Here is a 22,086-nt window from a genome sequence, read left to right on the forward strand (position 1 = left end):
GCCAAGGTGGCTTTGCCCCCCCCCCCCTAAAATGTTTGAGAGGCCCACCTCCAAGTTGATGGGCATTGCCATTCAAATGGTGTGTGTGCCACATCTTGTGATCAGTTATTCAGGGTAGGGTTTATTTGCCCCACCCCCATTTTATTCAAGTTCGTAGCCCTGCTGGGAAGTAGCAGTAGCAAAGTGAGTTTTGTTTTGATTATTGAATTTTATACCGCTGTGCATCCGAAGATCTCAGGGTGGTTTGCAGCATAAAAATACAAAATAAAACCACAAAGTACATAATGACAAAAAAGGAAAATAAAACAATACCCGCCTTCCCACAAACACATTTCAAAGGACATATTGTTTCATTAATCAAAGTGCTATCTCACCCGGGTGCCAGCACATTCGCAAGGTTACTGAAAGCCATATACAGTCGTACCTCAGGTTAAGTACTTAATTCGTTCCGGAGGTCCGTTCTTAACCTGAAACTGTTCTTAACCTGAAGCACCACTTTAGCTAATGGGGCCTCCTGCTGCTGCCGCCCCACCGGATCCCAATTTCTGTTCTTATCCTGAAGCAAAGTTCTTAACCTGAGGTAATATTTCTGGGTTAGCGGAGTCTGTAACCTGAAGTGTCTGTAACCTGAAGCGTATGTAACTCGAGGTACCACTGTATTCATTATATTGTGGCTTAGTGTGATGCATGAACCAGACCGGTGATATCTTCATAAATGAAGTGCATGTTGTGTGAAGAACTTTGGCTGTCAAACGTAATCCGTTCCGGAAGACCGTTCGACAACTGAGGTGCAAAGGTCCGTCGGCAATTTCAGTTGAGAAAATTGAGAAATGCGCTTCAGAAGCTGTTTGGCTTCTGAGGCGCGTTCGAAAACAGAAGCAATTACTTCCGGGTTTTCGGCATTCGGGTTCCGAAACGTTCGGCTTCCGAGACGCTCAAAAACCGAGGTTCCACTGTACTTTCTTTACCTCTCAGCTTCCTTGGACTAGCAAACATTTGTGGACCCTGCCTGTCTGTTCTGCTTCCGGCAAATATGCTCCTGCCTTAGGACTGCAGGGAGAGATATTGATTCCACTTTACCCTACTGAACTTTTCTTTCTCTCTTGTTTCTTTTTTCCAGGAATGCTGGAATGCTACTGGTGAGTAAGAAAATAAGCGCCCCTGTACTGCTGCTTGTGTAGTGACTGATTGCAGCAAGGGACCATGGGCATTTTGGAGTGGAAACTGAAGAGAAAAGATTTTGGAACTCCTAAACTCTAGGATGTTGCTTGGCCTGGAGTGCAGGAAGGGTCATAGTGTTGCAGAATATAACCAAGGGTCCCTCTGGGCAATGTGTTTATTGAGCATTTATTGTGATTTGTTTGCGCAGGAGTTAGATTACATCCTGTCTTTGCTGAGAATTCATTCTAATATGTTTGCATGCTGGTTATAGGACAATGAGGGATGTGGGTGGCGCTGTGTGTTAAATCACAGAGCCTAGGACTTGCCGATCAGAAGGTCGGCGGTTCAAATCCCCACGACAGGGTGAGCTCCCATTGCTCGATCCCTGCTCCTGCCAACCTAGCAGTTCGAAAGCACCTCAAAGTGCAAGTAGTTAAGTAGGTACCACTCCAGGGGGAAGGTAAACGGCATTTCCGTGCGCTGCTCTGGTTCGCCAGAAGCGGCTTAGTCATGCTGGCCACATGACCCGGAAGCTGTACGCCGGCTCCCTCAGCCAATAAAGCGAGATGAGCGCTGCAACCCCAGAGTCGGCCACGACTGGACCTAACTGTCAGGGGTCCCTTTACCTTTATATAACAATGAACATTTGATTGGTTAATCAATCTCGTAAAAGTTATATACCGCTTGATTGCGGGGGGGGACGGGACCTTAAAATGGTTTACCAAAAAGGTAAAGCAATAAAATTATCTCTGAAAAGTTTGCAACCGCAATTTAAAACACATAGAAAGTTAAAGCCGTGATAGAATAGGTTGAAGCAAATTAAGACTTCTGCAAGCGTTCTAAACATCTGTGTAGGCTGCATTAGTCCTGTATTTTTCCTGAATTGTTTGTGTGGTACTTAGATGTCCCCATTCAGTCATTTTTTCATCCCACACTTTTCAATACTGACAGTCTGGAGGTTCCAAAGGCTCAGGGCAGGCCAGTTTATTAAAAGTGTCACAGAGGTGTGAAGTTACATGCTTGAATGTTCCCCCATGGGGGGGGGGTGGAAACCTGTGCACATAGGAAAATAGTGTGTCAGGGAGAAGGCTCAACTGAATCCTCCCCCCTGACATGCTAGCCTTCTAGGTGTATGGAGTTATTTGCAGGAACCTTACAGAGGGGGAAGGGAAGAAGAGACAGGCTAATGGCTTTTGAGTTGGAGGAGATGGAAAGTACTGGCAAGTGTGCTTATAGCTGGCTGGAGTACTGGGACTATAATTCTGATTTCCAGAGAAGACCCATGTTAAATCTTTTGCAACAGAAATGACAGAAGTTCATAGCACTCCAGACAGGTGGTTTTTTGCAGGTGTGTAATAGCTGTGCATTCTGCAATATGTCATGGATAGAATAACGGTGCATTAATGGTGGATTAGGGACATGGGTGGCGCTGTGGGTTAAACCACAGAGCCTAGGACTTGCCGATCAGAAGGTCAGCGGTTCAAATCCCTGTGACAGGGTGAGCTCCCGTTGCTCGGTCCCTGCTCCTGCCAACCTAGCAGTTCGAAAGCACGTCAAAGTGCAAGTAGTTAAGTAGGTACCACTCCAGGGGGAAGGTAAACGGCGTTTCTGTGCGCTGCTCTGGTTCGCCAGAAGCGACTTAGTCATGCTGGCCACATGACCTGGAAGCTGTACGCCGGCTCCCTCGGCCAATAAAGCGAGATGAGCGCCCCAACCCCAGAGTCGGCCACGACTGGACCTAATGGTCAGGGGTCCCTTTACCTAACAGCTGTGCATTCTGCAATATGTCATGAATAGAATAACAGTGCATTAATGGTGGATTTATACTGGGCTGCCCACACCTCATTCCTCTTGGCTGGTTGTTCCATGATGCTTCTCCCATAATTGCATTATTGTTCTTTTCTACAGCGTATGGTGCCCTGCCTCGGTCCAGATTCCGATGCCAGCGGAAGCTGCAGGAAGACCTGTTCCTGCGTGTGCCCAGCCTTAGCCTAAGCCCAGTTCAGCTGTTCCGCAAGCGCCAGACGTGTGTGCGTGTTCGCTTGGCTTTGAACGCTACAGGTATGATGTGGGAGAAGGTGGGGTGGGCCAGGGCCTGATCCAGCCAGGGTTCTTACAACAGGTGTGGCGAGGAAGGAAATCACAGTTAATGTTTTTATTGAAGTGTTTTCATGATGCAATGAGGTATAGAAAACCAATGTAAATGGGATGTCGTTTAGAAGGGTTAGGAGCGTGTCCAATTCTGGGCACCACAATTTAAGAAGGATGTTGACAAGCTGGAACGTGTGCAGAGGAGGGCAACCAAGACGACCAAGGGTCTGGAAACCAAGCCTTATGAGGAACGGTTGAAGGAGCTGCGTATGTTTAGCCTGGAAAAGAGGAGACTGAGAGGAGATATGATTGTCAGGAGCTCGTCCTACTCTTGAGTAGGACCCTGGCAGAGCCACATGGCCGACTGGCATGTTCTCTCCCTCCTGGTCGATCGTTTGGGAGCTTCAAAAGCTTTCTTCAGCCTGAACATCACAGCGACCGATGCCAACAGACATCGGCATACTTAGGGATCTGCAGAGTGTTCGCAGTTTGCGTAACTCAGCAACTCAGCACTTTGGCTAATCTACTTTGTTTACATATAAACACGCACGGAGCACTGCAGCATGGCTCCCTCTCTCTCTAGCATTAAACAGCAAAGAGAAAGAACAAAGGACAATAGTCCCACTTCATGGAACACAGTAACACAAACATCCTGTCTCCGTCACTTCCCACACTGTGTGAATGAAAATATACACAGTCATGTGATATACAACAATCCCATGACTGCAATTGTGGGGCAGTAATTCTAACAATGATAGCCACCTTCAAATATCTCAAGGGCTGTCACATGGAGGAGGGAACAAGTTTGTTTTCTCCTTCTCTGCAGTGTAGGATTCAAACCAATGTCTTCAAATTACAAGAAAGGAGATTCCAACTAAACTTGGGGGGGGGGGAGAGACTTTCTGACAGTAAGAGCTGTACAACAGTGGAACAGTCTCCTGCTGGGAGGTTATGGTCTCTCCTTCCTTGGAGGTTTTTAAGCAGAGGCTGGATGGCCATCTGCCATGGATGATCTAGTCGAGATTCCTGCATAGCTGGGGTTTGAACCAGATGACAGTTGGGTTTCTTTCCAACTCTACGGTTCTGTGATTCTAGCTCCAAGCTTTGATTAAATTCTAGCACCTATTGGGCCCAGGAATTTAGGGGACCCTGGCACCCACAAACTTATAACCATATGATGCGCTTGTTCAGCAAACCCGCAAATGCACAGCACGCACACCGCCTTGTAAGCACCAGGAGAGGTAGACTGCTTCTACTGCTTAGAAACTGCCGTATTAAGTGGGATACAAATTACTCCGTTAAAGTGATAAGTAATACCAGGATTCAGTGAAGATTTGTGTTGCCTTGGACTGCCTGTCTCTCTCCTTGGCAGTATTTGTTATGTACTGAAATTCCCACCCTGGGCCAGCAGGGGCATACTGTAGATAGTTATGCAAATAAGGGATCGAAAGTGACATTCAGTGATTGGATAGTTTTAGAAAGTTGTTACTGTTGCGTTGCAGTGGAGCTCTATATAAGCAGGCTGGCTGAACCCTTCAGTTCAGTTCTGTCCTGGCCTGTGAATAAACAAGAGCTGTTTGAAGAATCGCTGTGTTGTCTGATATGTTCACCCACAACTTAACACTATTCTCTCTTTTTCCTGACCTTAGGCATTGAAGGACTGGAGCTTCATTTCCTGGTTATAAGTTCCAAACGCTCTGGCTGGCTTCAGATCTTCAGAAGAGCAGGCGCTGGAACCTTGGTTAGTTATCACCATTCCTATGGACGTGTTGGACTGTGATGGGGAGGCTTCTCTCCCACCACTCAACAGGATGTCGCTGCCTTCTGTTTATTAACATTATTAACATTAGGAAGAACTTCCTGACAGTAAGAGCTGTTTGACAGTGGAATTTGCTGCCAAGGAGTGTGGTGGAGTCTCCTTCTTTGGAGGTCTTTAAGCAGAGGCTTGACAACCATATGTCAGGAGTGCTCTGATGGTGTTTCCTGCTTGGCAGGGGGTTGGACTCGGTGGCCCTTGTGGTCTCTTCCAACTCTATGATTCTATGATTCTATGATTCTATGATTCTATTAGCTGTACGAAAGGCCGAAATTCAGCTGATTAAGTTCTCCTTTATCTCCATGTTGGGAAAAGCTTCAGAACTTCTGCCTGCCAGCACAGGAGTTCTGTGCCAGGAAAGAAAGGTGGAAACATATACACCACAACCCCCTTTTTGACCATTGCATTGGGAAACGACCAGTCTTTGTACATTCCACATTCATAGTGGTGTCTTTCAACATCTTTGCAAAATGTAGGAGCAATGTGTAATTTTATGGGAACCTATATTCTTGGGGTGGTTGGGAGTTGTAGTACGGTAACCTCTGGAGGATCACAGATTCCTCAGCCTTGGCCTCAGTTTCAGAAATGGTGGAAACTTGGCTGTGCTTCCCAATCCCCCATCTTTTGATGGCCATGTACCAGACACTGAGTTTATTTTGTGTCTCTGGGGATGTCTCTGGGACACGGGTGGCGCTGTGGGTTAAACCACAGAGCCTAGGACTTGCCAATCAGAAGGTCAGCGGTTCGAATCCCCACGATGGGGTGAGCTCCCGTTGCTCGATCCCTGCTCTTGCCAACCTGGCAGTTTGAAAGCACGTCAAAGTGCAGTACATAAATAGGTACCACTCCGGCGGGAAGATAAACAGCGTTTCCGTGCGCTGCTCTGGTTCGCCAGAAGCAGCTTAGTCATGCTGGCCACATGACCCGGAAGCTGTATGCTGGCTCCCTCGGCCAATAAAGCGAGATGAGTGCCGCAACCCCAGAGTCGGTCACGACTGGACCTAATGGTCAGGGGTCCCTTTACCTTTAGGGATGTCTGTGTCCTGAAGTAGAAAAGGTACAGAGGACAGGACTGAACCCTAAAAAACTTGCTTTCAGTGGTCAACTCAACTCGTTGTAAATGCATAATAAATGGGGATGCCCTTTAGCTTGTGCAGAGTGAGGACCTGTTGGGTGACTGCAACAAGCACGCATGCTCTTCTAGGCTTAGGGATCATTGTGATGTTGAGTTTCAGGCAGACTTGAGGAATGGTGCCCCATCTCGTACGAGCGAGGCTTGTGGGAAAATACTGTGTGGAAGTACAGTGGTACCTTGGTTTAAGAACAGCTTAGCTTATGAACAACTTGGATTAAGAACGCTGCAAACCCGGAAGTAGGTGTTTTGGTTTGTGAACTTTGCCTTGGAAGCAGAACATGTTCCGCTTCCTGTTGAGTGTGTTCCTTTTGTAAATTGAGTCCCCTGCTGCTATGGGAAAGCACACCTTGGTTTAAGAATGCTTTGGTTTAAGAACAAACTTAGAGAACGGATTAAGTTCGTAAACCCAAGGTACTACTGTCCTTCCTTTCTACAATTAACAGATGGAGAAGACTTGGGAATTAACATAATTTGCTTCAACCTTTTAAAAGTTAAATTCATGAGGGCTAGAAATGTGGGGGGGGGGGGTTATAAATTGAAAACTGGTATGTTCAAGATCCTGCCATAAGCCACTGGATTCCATAACCCTAACCCTAACCCTAACCTCTCCTTTTTTTTTGCTGTGCATGGCAGCCATTTTGTACTCACATCTGCCGCTCCATTGCCAAGATATGCGCGGTGACACCTCATACCCCCCAAAGCACTGGATGTGATGATGCAGTGGTGTGTGAAGTCTGGCTTGTACGTTTTGTGGACTCCTGCTGTTTACGAGATTCACCAGATAATCACTTACAGAGCAATAGCGTTGCAGCCACTAGTTAGGGGGTTACTCCAGCTTGGGACAGGCCAAGATTCCAGCCTGATTTACAAGCAGGGGATCTGGGTGGGCACCATTCTCACTGTGGCCTTTCCTTCTCCAGTGGCAGGTTCTATTTGACTGTTTCCCAGCAGAGAGCGGCCGCCGGGTGCTTGTTTCGCTGGAAACCATTCCTGGCGGGGTGCTGAGCATCAACGAAAGCCTTTTAATCCCTGACAACCAATTAGGTAAGACAAGGCTAGAATAAATACAGGCCTGGCCTACTGCCACTGCGGAGGGGTCTGGAATTCTGTGCCCGGAAAATCTTCAAATTCTGTGCCGGGGGGAAATGGTGTTCAGGAAACACTGGTCATAGATGGTATTCAAAGTGCCTTCCTTGGCATTCCAGAATTATTCTGTGACCAATGCAGAGGGGAGAGAGGCCAAGGTCTTAGACGAGCATAATATATTTCTGTAACTTGCACATGCAAGAATTTAATCCTATATCAAAGTACACACAATGGCTGATAGGCAATAGAATATGCAGTAATAGCAGGCTTTGCAACATTTCCATACCAACGCCATGTATTACCTCACATACACGAAGCCTTGAAACACATCAGTGTGGTGAGTGTGGAGAGCCAGTGTGGTGTAGTGGTTAAGAGCGGTAGACTCGTAATCTGGGGAACCGGGTTCGCATCTCCGCTCCTCCACATGCAGCTGCTGGGTGACCTTAGGCTAGTCACACTTCTTTGAAGTCTCTCAGCCGCACTCACCTCACTGAGTGTTTGTTGTGGGGGAGGAAGGGAAAGGAGAACGTTAGCCGCTTTGAGACTCCTTCGGGTAGTGATAAAGCGGGATATCAAATCCAAAACTCCTCATCACTTGCCGCATCATCGTTCCAAATGTCCTGCTCCAGATTGGGTTTTCTCCTCTGCCTCAGCCTGCTTTTCCTTCCCCAGAAGTTCCAGAGTTCCACCACAGATGGGTGCCTGCAGAACGGGCTATTGAGGTGTCTGTCACCGAGGGCCCTGACATCACAGTACGCCTCTGCCACCAGCTGGCTCTGGAGTGCGAGGAACTGGGCCAGCCTTTCCACCAGCAGGTGAGACCTTGGAGGGGAAGCATGCAGAGGAGGAACAGAAATGGACCCATCTAAAAGGAGATAAAAGTCTCTACTAGAGAAGAATGGCAGATCATGTTAATGTATTATGCTGAAATGGCTCAAGTGACTGGAAGAAGCTGAAATCAGGAAGACCTAAATTTTAATAAGGAATGGGGGGAAATTATAACTTACCTTAAAGACCATTGTAGACTGTTAAAATCGTTAGTAGGATTGGAATATCACTTGTAGTTTAAGGGTGAATTTTGGACACAATGGAGATGTAAAATATTTGGCTCATCATAAAAGATGCAGGAGGAAATGATTAACAATAGGACCCACAAAGGGAAGGAGGGGGAGGTCCAAGAGATTCCTTGGAATCTAGTGTTTATGTTTGGTCTATGTTTGATATATGATATAAATTTTAATCTGAAAATCAAATAAATTTAGAAAGAAGGGAGGAAAGAAAAGAAATGGACCCATCTAGTAGGAAGAATGGGATACGGGTGGCGCTGTGGGTTAAACCACAAAGCCTAGGACTTGCCGATCAGAAGGTCGACGGTTCGAATCCCCGCGACAGGGTGAACTCCCATTGCTCGGTCCCTACTCCTGCCAACCTAGCTGTTCGAAAGCACGTCAAAGTACATGTAGATAAATAGATACCGCTCCGGCGGGAAGGTAAATGGCATTTCCATGCGCTGCTCTGGTTCGCCAGAAGCGGCTTAGTCATGCTGGCCACATGACCCAGAAGCTGTACGCCGGCTCCCTCGGCCAATAAAGCGAGATGAACGCCGCAACCCCAGAGTCGGCCACGACTGGACCTAATGGTCAGGGGTCCCTTTACCTTTACCTTTAGTAGGAAGGAAGAGCAAGGAGGCTGTTGCTTCCTGTACAAACAATAAAACGATAAAATAATGGGGGTGGTGGAGGAAAAGGCAGGACAAACAGGCTGGAGGGATATGAAGGGGAATGTGCGGGTTGAGTAAGAAGAATTACAAACATATTCTGCTCCAGAGCCTCAATGTTATGGCCCTGTTCTCCTCTTCTCAGGTTCTGGTCTCCAAGCATCACCCTGCTCTGCTGTCCTATGAGCGCCTGCTCCCATGCTTATGTATCGAGGTGCGTGCACATCATGTTGAGGGGCCCACCATTCCAACACTTTTCAGTGGGAGGAGAAAAGAGAGATACCGTCTCTCTTGTGGGTGGGCGAGGAGATGCACAAACAGAACTGGGAGGGGGAAGAAGGATTGAAATAGCCTTCTGCAACCTGGTTCCCTCTGACTGCTTTGGACTCCCACCAGCTGTTGTAGTCCAAAGCAACTGGAGGGCACCAAGTTGGGGAAGGCTGGAGGAGAGGAACCTGAGCTGAGCTGAGGCTTACTTCTGTGGCTCAGTTTGTGGGTGGCTGTGCCTTTAAGAGCCCCTCCTACCCACGCCAGGCCCTCTACAGAAAGTGGCCATGTGGCCGGGGCTGGGCAGGGGACAGAACATCCAAGAATGTTTTCAGATGGGTGTTGATTGCAGGATGGTTGCTCCTTATGCATGCAATTTTTGCAGCTTTGTTGGCATCAAAGTCCAGTCCATCGTTCCCCGCCACCACCAATTTCACCCAGATTTGACTTGTTTGTGAACGACCCATTTACAGTGTTAAGCCTCCCGCACCCCTTACACCAAGCCCACAATCAGGACAGAATGGGCTCACCTGTCATTTTTTCTTGGGTGCCTCTTAGCACATGGGTGAGAGCCCTCTGCCTGGGGACCGCAGAGGGAATCAAGGCTGGGAAGCAGCCAACTTGGACCTAACTTTCCTCCCTTCTGTTCTAGGCATCGTATCATGAGCACCACGACAGCTTGCGCAAAAAAGTGTGCCCTTTCTGGGATCAGCGAGAGGCCTGTGAGTCTTGCTTTATTCTAGGGCCGGGTCTGATGACAGCAGGGCTCTGCCAATGCTGTCTAGCTCTGTTGCTGCTAGGGCTGAATGGCTGTTATGCCAATAGTGTTTATTTTAGGTAGGTAAGGTCTGCTGTGGAGAACAGGCATGCCAAATTTATTTGCTAGCCTCTGCTCCTGTGCCTTTGACGGGACCTTCATATGCAGGTGTTAGCAAGTATGCATAGCTTCTTGCCTTGAAATGTTCATCTGCTGCAGGGCCATCTGAAGCATATGCGGCGCCATGGTGCAAAGATCCCTCCGGCGCCCCCCCCCGAAACTCCCAAACAAGGGAGGGGGTGCAGCTCCCCCACTCGCTGGGGCGCCCCTGAGAGGCCGGCGCCCTGGCGCAACGAACCACTAACACCAATGGGAAAGACAGCTCTGACCTGCTGTTTTCTGCACATTGAGCTGTTGTTAAAAGTGCAGAAGCAGAGCAGACTGCTTTTTCTCTGGTTAGTTAGCCCTAATAGCATAGCATAGCACTGTAGAGTTGGAAGGGACCCTGAGGATCATCTAGTCCGACCCCCTGCAATGCAGGAATATGCAGCTGGTCCATACAGGGATCGAACCTGCAACCTTGGCGTTATCAGCACCATGGTCTAACCAACTGAGCTATTTTGAAAGAATGCAGCCCCCTTTTCTATTAGAACTAAATTGATCTCTAGCTCTGCCCATTAGACTATTAATACATTTACTTGGGTGTAAAAATGAGGTGGTATTGGTGTGTCCCCCCCCCCCCCCCCCATTTTTTGTTTTGCTGGAGGTACCTACTTGATTCAATAAAGAGTCCAGCAGACAAAGAGAGAACCAATGTGATGCAGTGCTTAAAGGGCATAACTTGAACTAGGTAGTTCTGGGTAATAATAATAATAGTAGTAGTAATAATAATAATAACAATAGGGACGCAGGTGGCGCTGTGGGTTAAACCACAGAGCCTAGGACTTGCCAATCAGAAGGTTGGTGGTTCAAATCCCCGCGACAGGGTGAGCTCCCGTTGCTCAGTCCCAGCTCCTGCCAACCTAGCAGTTCGAAAGCACGTCAAAGTGCAAGTAGATAAATAGGTACCACTCCAGCAGGAAGGTAAGCGGCGTTTCCATGCACTGCTCTGGTTCGCCAGAAGCGGCTTTGTCATGCTGGCCACATGACCCGGAAGCTGTACGCCGGCTCCCTCGGCCAATAAAGCGAGATGAGCGCTGCAACCCCATAGTCGGTCACAACTGGACCTATAATAATAATAATAATAATAATTTATACCCCACCCATCTGGCTGGGTTTCCCCAGCCACTGTGGGCCACATCCAACAAAATATTAAAAATACAATAAAACATCCAACATTAAAAACTTCCTTAAACAGGGCTGCCTTCAGATTTCTTCTAAAAGTCAGGTAGTTGTTTATTTCCTTGAGATCTGATGGGAGGGTATTCCACAGGGCGGGTGCCACCACCGAGAAGGCCCTCTGCCTGGTTCCAACAGCATACACTGGGCCACAGGTTCCTCATCCCTGTTATAAGGTATCAGTGTCTATTGGAGACTCAACAATCTAATCATATTTACACCCCCCGCTGCTGCCTCTCTTCTAGATGGTCCAGATCTGTGGTCCTCGCTGGAGTTTCGCGACTACAGCAACAGCGGCAAGGCTGAAATGGCTATGTCTCTGAGCGGCCGCTGCCTGCTTCATCCCAATGCTTCTCTGTGCTGGAAAGAAAGCGCCACTCCGGGTGCGGCCTGTCAAGACATCCCCAACTCCACAGTCACAGGATTACGTCAGGTGAAAGCATGGGGCGGTCATGCTAGGAGCTTGCTGGGGTGGTAACGGGTAAGGATCCAATGATGCTCTTAGGGTGACGTTCGTTCGGAACTGATCCCTGCCTTCCCTACCTGCTTGTGGTAGAGCTCCGTTTTGCCGCAGCAGAGTAGGGAAAGGGAGCAGTAGAGGCACGTGGAAAGATATTTAGCTGCTGAATCATTGCTTGATGCCTTTGAGCCACCAAAGACTGGCAAGCCTGTTTGCACAAACAAGTGGTTCAGGCTTAGCAGTATGTCCTCATTCAGGGTAAATACGTATTGGTGCTCCTTGCCCACTGTAAAGAGTAAAAGAGGGGAGACTGGGGTGTTTAAAGGATGGCTGAACTGGAGGAAGCGTTAGGGCTTGTCAACACGTCCACTTGTTTTGTGCTTTGAAAGCACAGGTCCAAGCAGTTTCCCACTTGTCCTGTGCTTTTTTGTGCTGGGAGCCAGCGTGGCGTAGTGGTTAAGAGGGGCGGACTCGTAATCTGGTGAACCGGGTTTGATTCCCCGCTCCTCCACATGCAGCTGCTGGGTGACCTTGGGCCAGTCACACTTCTCTGAAGTCTCTCAGCCTCACTCACCTCACAGAGTGTTTGTTGTGGGGGAGGAAGGGAAAGGAGATTGTTAGCCGCTTTGAGACTCCTTAGGGTAGTGATAAAGTGGGATATCAAATCCAAACTCCTCCTCCTCCTCCTCCTCTTCTTCTTCTTTTTCCAAGGAATAATAATTTTTATTATTTGCATCCTGCCCATCTGACTGGGTTGCCCCATCTACTCTGGGCAGCTTCCAACATATATAAAAACATAATAAAACATTATTCATTAGAACGCTTCCCTTCAATGCTGAATTGCACCAAACGTCAATCTGTTGGCCCTGTTCGCTGGAGTGGGTGGGAGTTAGATGCCAACAACACCTGAAAAGTCACAGATTCCCTCCCCCTTGCCATGTTGAGTTGTGGAAACTGATATAGGAGAGAAGATAACGGAGTGCTTTTGAAATGATCTTATTGTGCCTTATTGCTTAAAGGTCTTGCATGCTAAGCGATAGATGAATATTGCAAATAAACAATCAAGATTATCCTCCCGTGTTTTTTTCTTTATCTAGGAATACATTCTTGAGGAGGTGGATGTTCACCCTCGGCTCTGCTTCAAGGTGAGGCCTGCTTCCCAGTTGCTACTCGCACCGGACACTGGCAAGTCCTAGTGCCAGGTCTTCTCTGCCCAAAACTGTTGCCAGTCTGGACTCTGCACAGTCTCAGGAGAGCGATGGAAAGCTTGGGAGTTGCATTATCATCATAGGATTGAGCAGATAGCATTGGGATGTAGATGTTTGTGTGCTTTTAAAAAAAGTGAACTTCACTTCTGTTCTTGCGGAAGGATATGGCTTGGCGTGCCCTGATCTAGACAAGGTGGTCCTCAAACAAGGCATGTCCTCTCAAGGCTCATCTAGGCTTGTCCCATGCCTAGAAAGCCCAAGGTACAGATGGGCTCTCAGTCCCTGCTGGGGTTTTTCCAGCAGTGAGAGCCAGTGTGGTGTAGTGGTTAAGAGCGGTAGTCTCGTAATCTGGTGAACCGGGTTCGATTCCCCGCTCCTCCACATGCAGCTGCTGGGTGACCTTGGGCCAGTCACACTTCTCTGAAGTCTCTCAGCCCCACTCATCTCACAGAGTGTTTGTTGTGGGGGAGGAAGGGAAAGGAGAATGTTAGCCGCTTGGAGACTCCTTAGGGTAGTGATAAAGCGGGATGTCAAATCCAAACTCTTCTTCTTCTTCTTTCCGTATGTCTCAGAGTATGAAAAGCGTTGCACTTGATAAGCCTTCGAAAGCATAAAGCTTTTGTCCAAAGAAAAACAGACCCTGTGCAGTGCAGTCTTATGAAGGTTGACTCAGGAGGAAGTTACACGGAGTCCTATGGGGCTGGCTCTCTTATAAATCTTTTTTTTAATTGAGTTTTACATTGCTAATTTAAATTCAAACAATAAACATCCTCACCCTCATTGAGGATTCCCTGAATCCTTTGACTCCCCTCCCCCCTTCCATGGTTACCATTTTCAATCTTTTCCCACTGCTTCACTTATTTCCCCTATTTTTCTTATAAAATCCCATTTCACCTTAGTTTTTAGTACATTACAAACGTTATCCAAATCCTGCTGAAGTTTTTAGATGTTTACAGTGTACATGGGGCTGACTCTCAAGGTCTGCAGTCTTAGGGGCTCTAGATGAGCCATAGTCGTGGGCTTACAACTGTAAGCACAAGAATTCAGTTAGGACATTGGGAAGAACTTAGGCACACAGGAAGTTGCCTTACACTGAGTCATCACGCCATAGGTCCTTCTACCTCCACATTGTCTGCACTGACTGGTAGCGGCTCTCCAGGGTTTCAGACAGAGGATATTCTCACCGTGGTCTTCAGATGCCAAGGACAGAACCTAGGACCTTCTGCGTCTGCCGCTGAGCTACAGCCACGCTGTCCTAGCGACTGGCTGACCGTCTGGGTGTTTCTGCACTGGGACAGGTTGCTTTCAGGAGTGCCGCGGAATCTTCACTGCTGGAGGTCAGGGATGTGGCTCAGCGGTACAGCACCTGCTGCTTTGTAGGTTTGATCCCCAGGTAGGGCTAGAAGGGGTCTGAAATCCCGGAAGGCCATTTCCCAGCCATTGTAGACAGTAGTGAGCAAGATGGATCAATGGTTAGACTCGTTAAAAAGCAGCTCCCCATGTCTTTTATAAGAGCAGGTTTGGACAAATACTTGATGGTTTTAGTTTTAAGTTGGCTTGATCGATGAGGTCAGTTCAGGTCCTATACAGTGGTACCTTGGAAGTCGAACAGAGTCCGTTCCAGAAGTCCATTCGACTCCCAAAATGTTTGGAAACCAAGGCGTGGCTTCCGATTGGCTGCAGGAAGCTCCTACAGCCAATCGGGAGCCGCGTCGGATGTTCGGGTTCCAAAGAACGTTCGCAAACCAGAACAATCACTTCCAGGTTTGCAACGTTCAGGAGCCAAAACATTCAACCTGCAAGGCATTTGGGATCGAAGGTATGACTGCATTCAAGGTTGTCCGTCACTGGAGTATCCCCTTCTGAAGGAAGGCAGGGGGCTAGAATTGAGGACTCCTGCTGATTTTGCTGTTCTTTCATTCTGTGAGTGTGAGTTGCTCGTTTGGTTTCACCAGCCCCAGCTCTTCCAGTGATCCAGTGTCTTTACTGTCTGTCTTTTCTAGTTTTCCTACAAAAACAGCAGCCACATTCAGTGCCCACTCCGGACAGGTGAGTCTGCAGCTCAAACCTGCTGGTTTGGTATCGTAGGATGATGGGGAGGTGGTGATTGGGGCAAGGGAGGCGATTCCTTCTCACTGAACCAGAGATCATGCTCATTAGGGTTGCAAGCACGGACCCAAAGCTCTTTTCTCTACCCGTGTCTGTACATTCCTTTCCCATCACAACAGCACTCAGATGCAGGTCGTCTCATTGCTGTTCAGCTGTCAGTGGAGGCTGGTGCTCGTTGGGACTGGTAGGGCGGAAGGCAAGGGGGCCGACAGTAGATGGAGCCAGAGAAATTGACAGGCAGAGCCAATTGATTCTGCTTTTGTTTCCATTCTCTGCCATGCTAAGTCCTATAAAGGGAACACTAAGGAAGAGGATGGGACGCGGGTGGCACTGTGGGTTAAACTACAGAGCCTAGGGCTTGCCGATCAGAAGGTCGGCGGTTCAAATCCCTGCGATGGGGTGAGCTCCCGTTGCTCGGTCCCTGCTCCTGCCAACCTAGCAGTTCGAAAGCAGGTCATAGTGCAAGTAGATAAATAGGTACCACTCTGGCAGGAAGGTAAACAGCGTTTCCGTACGCTGCTCTGGTTTGCCAGAAGCGGCTTAGTCATGCTGGCCACATGACCCAGAGGCTGTATGCCAGCTCCCTCGGCCAATAAAGCGAGATGAGCACTGCAACCCCAGAGTCGTTCGCAACTGGACCTAAGGGTCAGGGGTTCCTTTACCTTTTTAAGGAAGAGGATAGAGCAGGGGTCAGCAACCTTTTTCAGCACCCGGCCGGTTTACTGTCCCTCAGACCTTGTGGGGGGGGGCAGACTATACATTGAAAAGAAAAAGAATGAACGAATACCTATGCCCCACAAATAACCCAGAAATGCATTTTAAATAAAAGCACACATTCTACTCATGTAAAAACACGCTGGTTCCCGGACCGTCCATGGGCTGGATTTAGAAGGCAATTGGGCCGGATCTGGCCCCCGGGCCTTAGTTTGCTGCCCATGGCGTAAATGCACGGTCCTCTTAACTGGCAGAAAACATGTTGACCATAAACAATGAACAGTTGAAACAAAAGACTTCCCTGGTGTTTGTAGTCAGTCTAAAGCAACGTGAAGATTCTCGCCCCAACGTTGTTTTGTGAAAACAGAATGGCTTGTTATGTGGATTTTAAAGTTAAATGTTCCTGCTTAGTTTTGAGCAGTCTTGTCACTTGTTTCCTTTAATTGGGAAGAGCTGTGTTTGCATTGTTAACACTGAAACGCAATTGCGCCCTCATGTGGCAAAGTAGTGGAAATACAGAATACTTACAGCCTACTGTAGGCAGCACTGAACTAACTGCAAGGGTGCCAGGATACCTATCTAGGGTTTTTTCACTTGCCCCTGCTTTAGTTTTCTGAAGACCCATGTTGATTTGGATGTGTTGCCTAAACTCCACCTTCTGGGATATATTTTATGCGTGTATGATGTTGCTATACAGGCAACTCCCGACTTACGCGGAGGTTACGTTCCAAGGCCCCGTGCGTTTAAGTGAAATCGCGTATATTCAAAACACCATTGGAAGAGCCTTGAAACACCCCATTTCACCTCCACCCTGTTCTGCCCTATTCTGTGCCGTTATTGTGACGTTTCCAGGTCACTTCCGGGTTCAGCGCGATGCCGCGGTCACACACATATCAGATGCGCCTAAGAGTTTGTAAGAATTAATTTTTTGTTTAAAGTGCAAACATATGCCTAAAAAGGTCTGAGACATTAGAACAACTTGGTGCCGGTCTTTCTTCCTAGACACTGCCTGGAATGTATCTATGAGTGTCAAGCCTTGGCAGCTCCACTTGCATTTTCATTCTCGCGCACCAGCATCCTTCAGCTCGGCCTTTTGTCAGAAGCAGTCTCCGCACCAGTGTGAGCCTGAGCCACCTGTCTATACCATCACCCATGTAAGTGACTTTTGGAGCCGGAGAGGAGGAGGGTTAACTTGGGTTGGGATCCACCCGGACTGGCCCAAACCAACAAAATTAATTTCAGAAGAGACAAATGTAAGGTTCTGCATTTAGGGAGGAAAAACCAGCTACACAAATGTAAGATGGGGGACACCTGGCTTGCCAGTAGTGCATGTGAAAAGGATCTAGGGGGTCTTAGTGGACCACAAGCTGAACATGAGTCAACACGGTGATGCAGCAGCAAAAAAAGCGAATCCTATTCTAGGCTGCATTATTATTATTATTATTAATAATAATAATAATAATAATAATATTTATACCCTGTCCATCTGGCTGGGTTTCCCCAGCCATTCTGGGTGGCTTCCAACCGAATATTAAAAACAACACAGTGCCAGACATTAAAAACTTCCCTAAACAGGGCTGCCTTCAGATGTCTTCTAAAAGTTTGGTAGTTATTTTTCTCTTTGACATCTGGTGGGAGGGTGTTCCACAGGGCAGGCACCACTACCAAGAAGACCCTCTGCCTAGTTCCCTGTAACCTCACTTCTTGCAGCGAGGGAACTGCCAGAAGGTGCTGGACCTCAGTTTCCGGCTGAATGATGGGGGTGGAGACACTCCTTCAGGTATACTGGACTGAGGCCGTTTAGGGCTTTAAAGGTCAGCACGAACACTTTGAATTGTGCTTGGAAACATACTGGGAGCCAATGAAGACCTTTCAGGACTGGTGTTATATGGTCTCGGTGGCCACTCCCAGTAACCAGTCTAACTGCCGCATTCTGGATTAATTGCAGTTTCCGAGTCACCTTCAAAGGTAGCCCCACGTAGACTGCATTGCAGTAGTCCAAGCGGGAGATAACTAGAGCATGCACCACTCTGGCAACAGAAGCATAGTGTCCAGATCAAGGGAAGTAATAGTACTGCTCTATTCTGCCTTGGTCACACTACACCTGGAGTACTGTGTCCAGTTCTGGGTACCACAATTTAAGAAGGATATTGGCAAGCTGGACCATGTGCAGAGGAAGGCAACCAAGATGATCAAGAGTCTGGAAACCAAGACTTGTGAGGAACAGCTGAAGGAGCTGGGTATGTTCAGCCAGGAAAAGAGAACACCGAGAGGAGATACGATAGCCATCTTCAGATATCTGAAGGGCTGTCCCATGGAAAATGGAGCAAGCTTGTTCTCTCCTGCTCTGGAGGGTAGGACTCGAACCAATGGCTTCAAGTTACAAGAAAGGAGATTCTGGCTAAACATCAGGAAGATTTTTCTGACGGCACAAGCTGTTTGACAGTGGAACGAAGTCCCTCAGGAGGTGATAGGCGCTCCTCCTTTGGAGGTTTTTAAGCAGAGGTTGGATGGCCATCTGTCATGGATGCTTTAGCTGAGATTGCTGCATTGCAGGGAGGCTGGACTAGATGATCCTTGGGGTGCCTTCCAACTCTACAATTCTACGATGGGTGAGGGAAGGTGCGGTAAATGGGCTGCATTTTTTTTCTGGAGCGAGGCAGAGGACTGGGCCTCATGTCCTACTCACCCTTATGTTTTGCAGCTGGAGAGATCAAGACTGGGAGACCTGGACCTCATCCTTCCTTGGCGGGCATTGACAAGCTGTGTACTGGTAAGGACCAACCTAAGTCCCACCCCACCCTGTATTGTAATATGCAGTGGTACCTCGGGTAACAGACGCTTCAGGTTACAGACTCCGCTAACCCAGAAATAGTACCTTGGGTTAAGAACTTTGCTTCAGGATGAGAACAGAAATCGCACGGTGGCAGCGGGAGGCCACATTAGCTAAGGTGGTGCTTCGGGTTAAGAGCAGTTTCAGGTTAAGAACGGACCTCCAGAACGAATTAAGTACGTAACCAGAGGTACCACTGTACAGTGGTGCCTCGCAAGACGAAAAGAATCCGTTCCGCGAGTCTTTTCGTCTTGCGAAGCAACCCGATTAGCGGATTAGCGCTATTAGCGGTTTTGCGGCTATTAGCGGCTATTAAAGGCTTAAGGGATTAGCGGATTAGCTGCTAAAAGGCTATTAGCGGGTATTAAAGGCTTAAGGGGTTAGCGGATTAGCTGCTAAAAGGCTATTAGCAGCTTAGCGCCTTAGAAAAAGGGGGTGGGGAGCGGGAAAAAATCGCAAGAATCTCAAGACATTTTCGTCTTGCGAAGCAAGCCCATAGAGAAATTCGTCCTGCGAAGCGCATTGAAAAACAGAAAACCCTTTCGTCTAGCAGGTTTTCCGTCTTGCGAGGCATTCGTCTTGCGGGGCACCACTGTACATTGGATTGCATCCATCACTAGTCCTGCCCAGAGGAGTCACCTTGGAGTTAACAGACATACCGTATTTTTTGCTCTGTAAGACTCACTTTTTCCCTCCTAAAAAGTAAAGGGAAATGTGTGTGTGTCTTATGGAGCGAATGCAGGCTGCACAGCTATCCCAGGAGCCAGAACAGGAAGAGGGTTTGCTGCTTTCGCTGCGCAGCAATCCCTCTTGCTGTTCTGGCTTCTGAGATTCAGAATATTTTTGTTGTTGTTTTCCTCCTAGGAAAACTAGAAAACAAACTAGGTGCGTCTTATGGTCTGGCGCGTCTTATAGAGCGAAAAATACGGTAGTTAGCTTAAGTTAATTAACTCCAGTGGGTCTACTTTGAGTCGTCTTCTTCTTTGGTGATCTCTCGTAGCTGAGTAAGATTGTCTTCCATAAACATGGTTTTAACAGTGAGTCCGTAAGTGACTGTGGGGACCAATTCTGGATCCACATGTCCTTCCACAGTGGGGACATAGGTTTCTGGATGGGAGTTGATCACGGTGAGGGTTTGCCAAGCGTGCCTTCCTCTTAGCACGTTTCTCCCTTTCATCCTGAGTTCGAGGATCTTCAAAGCCCATGACACCTTCGGTAAAGGCTGATCTCCAAACTGGAACGCTCACAGGCCAGTGTTTATACTACATTTTTAAAGATTTGCCTTGGGACAGTCTTTTAACCTCTTTTGTTGACTTTGAGTAGAACCTTGCTTGGTAGAGAACAGTTTCAGCAGTAGGTGGGGCTCGATTCCAGAGACCTGCACCACTGGCCGACCGCTTGACAGCTGCAAAACGTGCGAGCTACTGAATTGAAATTGAAATACTTTATTGTCACTTGTACAACTTGTATACAGTCCAGTCTTGTGTCAGTAAAACCTGTTTCACGTGTCCTTCCTTCTCTCTCCATCTGGTTTGTCAGGTCTGGCGTTCTGATGTGCGCTTCGCTGGCAAACAGCTTCTGTGCCCAGATGGTAAGTTGCCATCCCATATTAGGCTGGGAGTGGGAGGGATTTAAGGAACGGCACCTTGCCCCATTGTGGGGAGTGGCTGCATGTGTCATCCCTTGCGTGTGGTTGCCTGGTTGTTTTCCTGAGGAAGCAGTGCTGGGTCCCAGCCATGGGCGTAGCCATGATTTTTGTTAGGAGCGGCAGAACCTCAGTTAGCTATGTACTTTTATTGATTGGGGGGGGGGGAGCAGCTGCCCCTCCCTGCCTGCACCCCCTCCCTTGGCTTCGCCCATGGCCCCAGCTAAATGTGGAACAGTGAGAAGTCTTCTTGGAAAGAGTAGTGAGTCAGAACTAGATGTTCTAGATCTTGTAGTACACGGAGGCGGGTTGTAGTTCACATACCACTTGTTCTTTGGTGCAGGCAGGGATGGGGAACCTGTTTTGTCAGCCAGCGAATGGGGAAAATATCAGTACCCTCTGGGAGAACATAGACTCAAAGAGTTGGAAGGGACACCAAGGGTCCAACCCAACCCCCTGCAATGCAGGAATCTCAAATTAAGCATCCAAGACCATCCAACCTCTGCTTAAAACTCTCCAATGAAGGAGAGTCCTCAGTGAAGACTCTCCATTGAAGGATGGAGTCTCAAGGCGTGTTGCTGCAATGCTAAGGCTCCCCAGTAGGGTTAGTCATAAGAGGATTAGTAGCACATACCGTATTTTTCACCCCATAAGACGCACCTGACCATAATACGCACCTAGTTTTCAGAAGAGGAAAAAAAATATTCTGAACGAAACAGTGGATGTATGATTTTCGTGGTTCATGCTGTGGCCACAGACATGTGATCTGATGGTGAATTTGGGGTAGCCCAATGCAAAAATCCTGAGGATCCATGTGGATCCGTGCTTTGTAACCACATTTTTGCACCATTGCAGCCCCAGGAAACAGTGGGTGCCTGATTTTTTTGGTGCAGGCTGTAGCCATGGACATGCTATGTGATCTGATGGTGAATTTGGGGTGACCCAGTGTAAAAATTCTGAAGATCCATGGGCTTTTACCTCCCCCCTCACAGGCAGCCTCCTTCATCGTGTCCCTTATCTCTCTCCCGATCCCATCGATCAGCTGCTTCCTTTCAACACCCCCTTCCCTCTTAAAAAAAAAGCATGATCTGCTTTTTGCCCCTGGGCAATTCGGCTCCAGGGACCACGCATTCGCTCCATACGACGCACAGACATTTCCCTTTACTTTTTAGGAAGAAAAAGGCGCGTCTTATGGAGCGAAAAATATGGTATATACCATGGAGAGAAGGGACGGCATGAAAACTTTATATTTTAGGATGGGCAAGTGGGTCCTGCAACAAAAGGTTGCAGTAGCGAGTGCTCCCATTCAGGTTGATACTGTTATTATTTATGGCACTCCAAGCAAAAGGACCAAAAAGAAAGCTTGGTTGAAAAGAAAAAAAAGGGTTGCCTGGTGCCTACATGTAGTCAGTGATGGTGTCAGGCGGTGCCTCCCTAGGGAGAGCATTCCCTAAGTGCGGAGCCACCACTGAAAAGGCCCGTTTTCACATTGCCACCCTCCACACCTGTCTTGGAGAGTGCACAACACGAAGAAGGACCTCTGATGATGAAGGCGGGATCTGGGTTGGTTCATGCGAGATTCCCATCAGTCCTGCTATCTTCCATAATACTCCATTCTGCCCCCACCCTGCAAGAGGCATTCAGCATTTTGTGGCCACTGAGCATGTTCAGTCCTCATTGGTCTGTTTTGGTTCTCTTTGACACACACACACACACACACACACGGTCCTTAGATTGATTGATTGATTT

The 22,086-nt window shown here is 48.1% G+C and overlaps 1 protein-coding gene across 6 annotated transcripts in view; it reads left to right on the plus strand.

Annotated features, from left to right (window-relative positions):
* IL17RE (interleukin 17 receptor E) overlaps positions 1-22,086 on the plus strand; it is a 59,272-nt gene that overhangs the window by 31,562 nt on the left and 5,624 nt on the right. For all 6 annotated transcript variants that reach the window (XR_014507546.1, XM_083425220.1, XM_083425221.1 and 3 more), the window contains 13 exons: positions 1,121-1,139; positions 3,070-3,222; positions 4,902-4,993; positions 7,124-7,247; positions 7,962-8,104; positions 9,152-9,220; positions 9,926-9,995; positions 11,614-11,801; positions 12,926-12,973; positions 15,040-15,085; positions 16,862-17,013; positions 18,564-18,632; positions 20,232-20,283. Coding sequence is in view for 5 of the 6 variants with exons in the window: in XM_083425220.1 (XP_083281346.1) it covers positions 1,121-1,139; positions 3,070-3,222; positions 4,902-4,993; positions 7,124-7,247; positions 7,962-8,104; positions 9,152-9,220; positions 9,926-9,995; positions 11,614-11,801; positions 12,926-12,973; positions 15,040-15,085; positions 16,862-17,013; positions 18,564-18,632; positions 20,232-20,283 (1,225 nt within the window). In the remaining variant the exon portion in view is untranslated. The remainder of the gene's footprint in view (positions 1-1,120; positions 1,140-3,069; positions 3,223-4,901; positions 4,994-7,123; positions 7,248-7,961; positions 8,105-9,151; positions 9,221-9,925; positions 9,996-11,613; positions 11,802-12,925; positions 12,974-15,039; positions 15,086-16,861; positions 17,014-18,563; positions 18,633-20,231; positions 20,284-22,086) is intronic.

The sequence above is a fragment of the Podarcis tiliguerta genome (assembly GCF_965153285.1).
Source record: "Podarcis tiliguerta genome assembly, chromosome: 2".
In the NCBI taxonomy this organism is placed as follows: domain Eukaryota; kingdom Metazoa; phylum Chordata; class Lepidosauria; order Squamata; family Lacertidae; genus Podarcis; species Podarcis tiliguerta.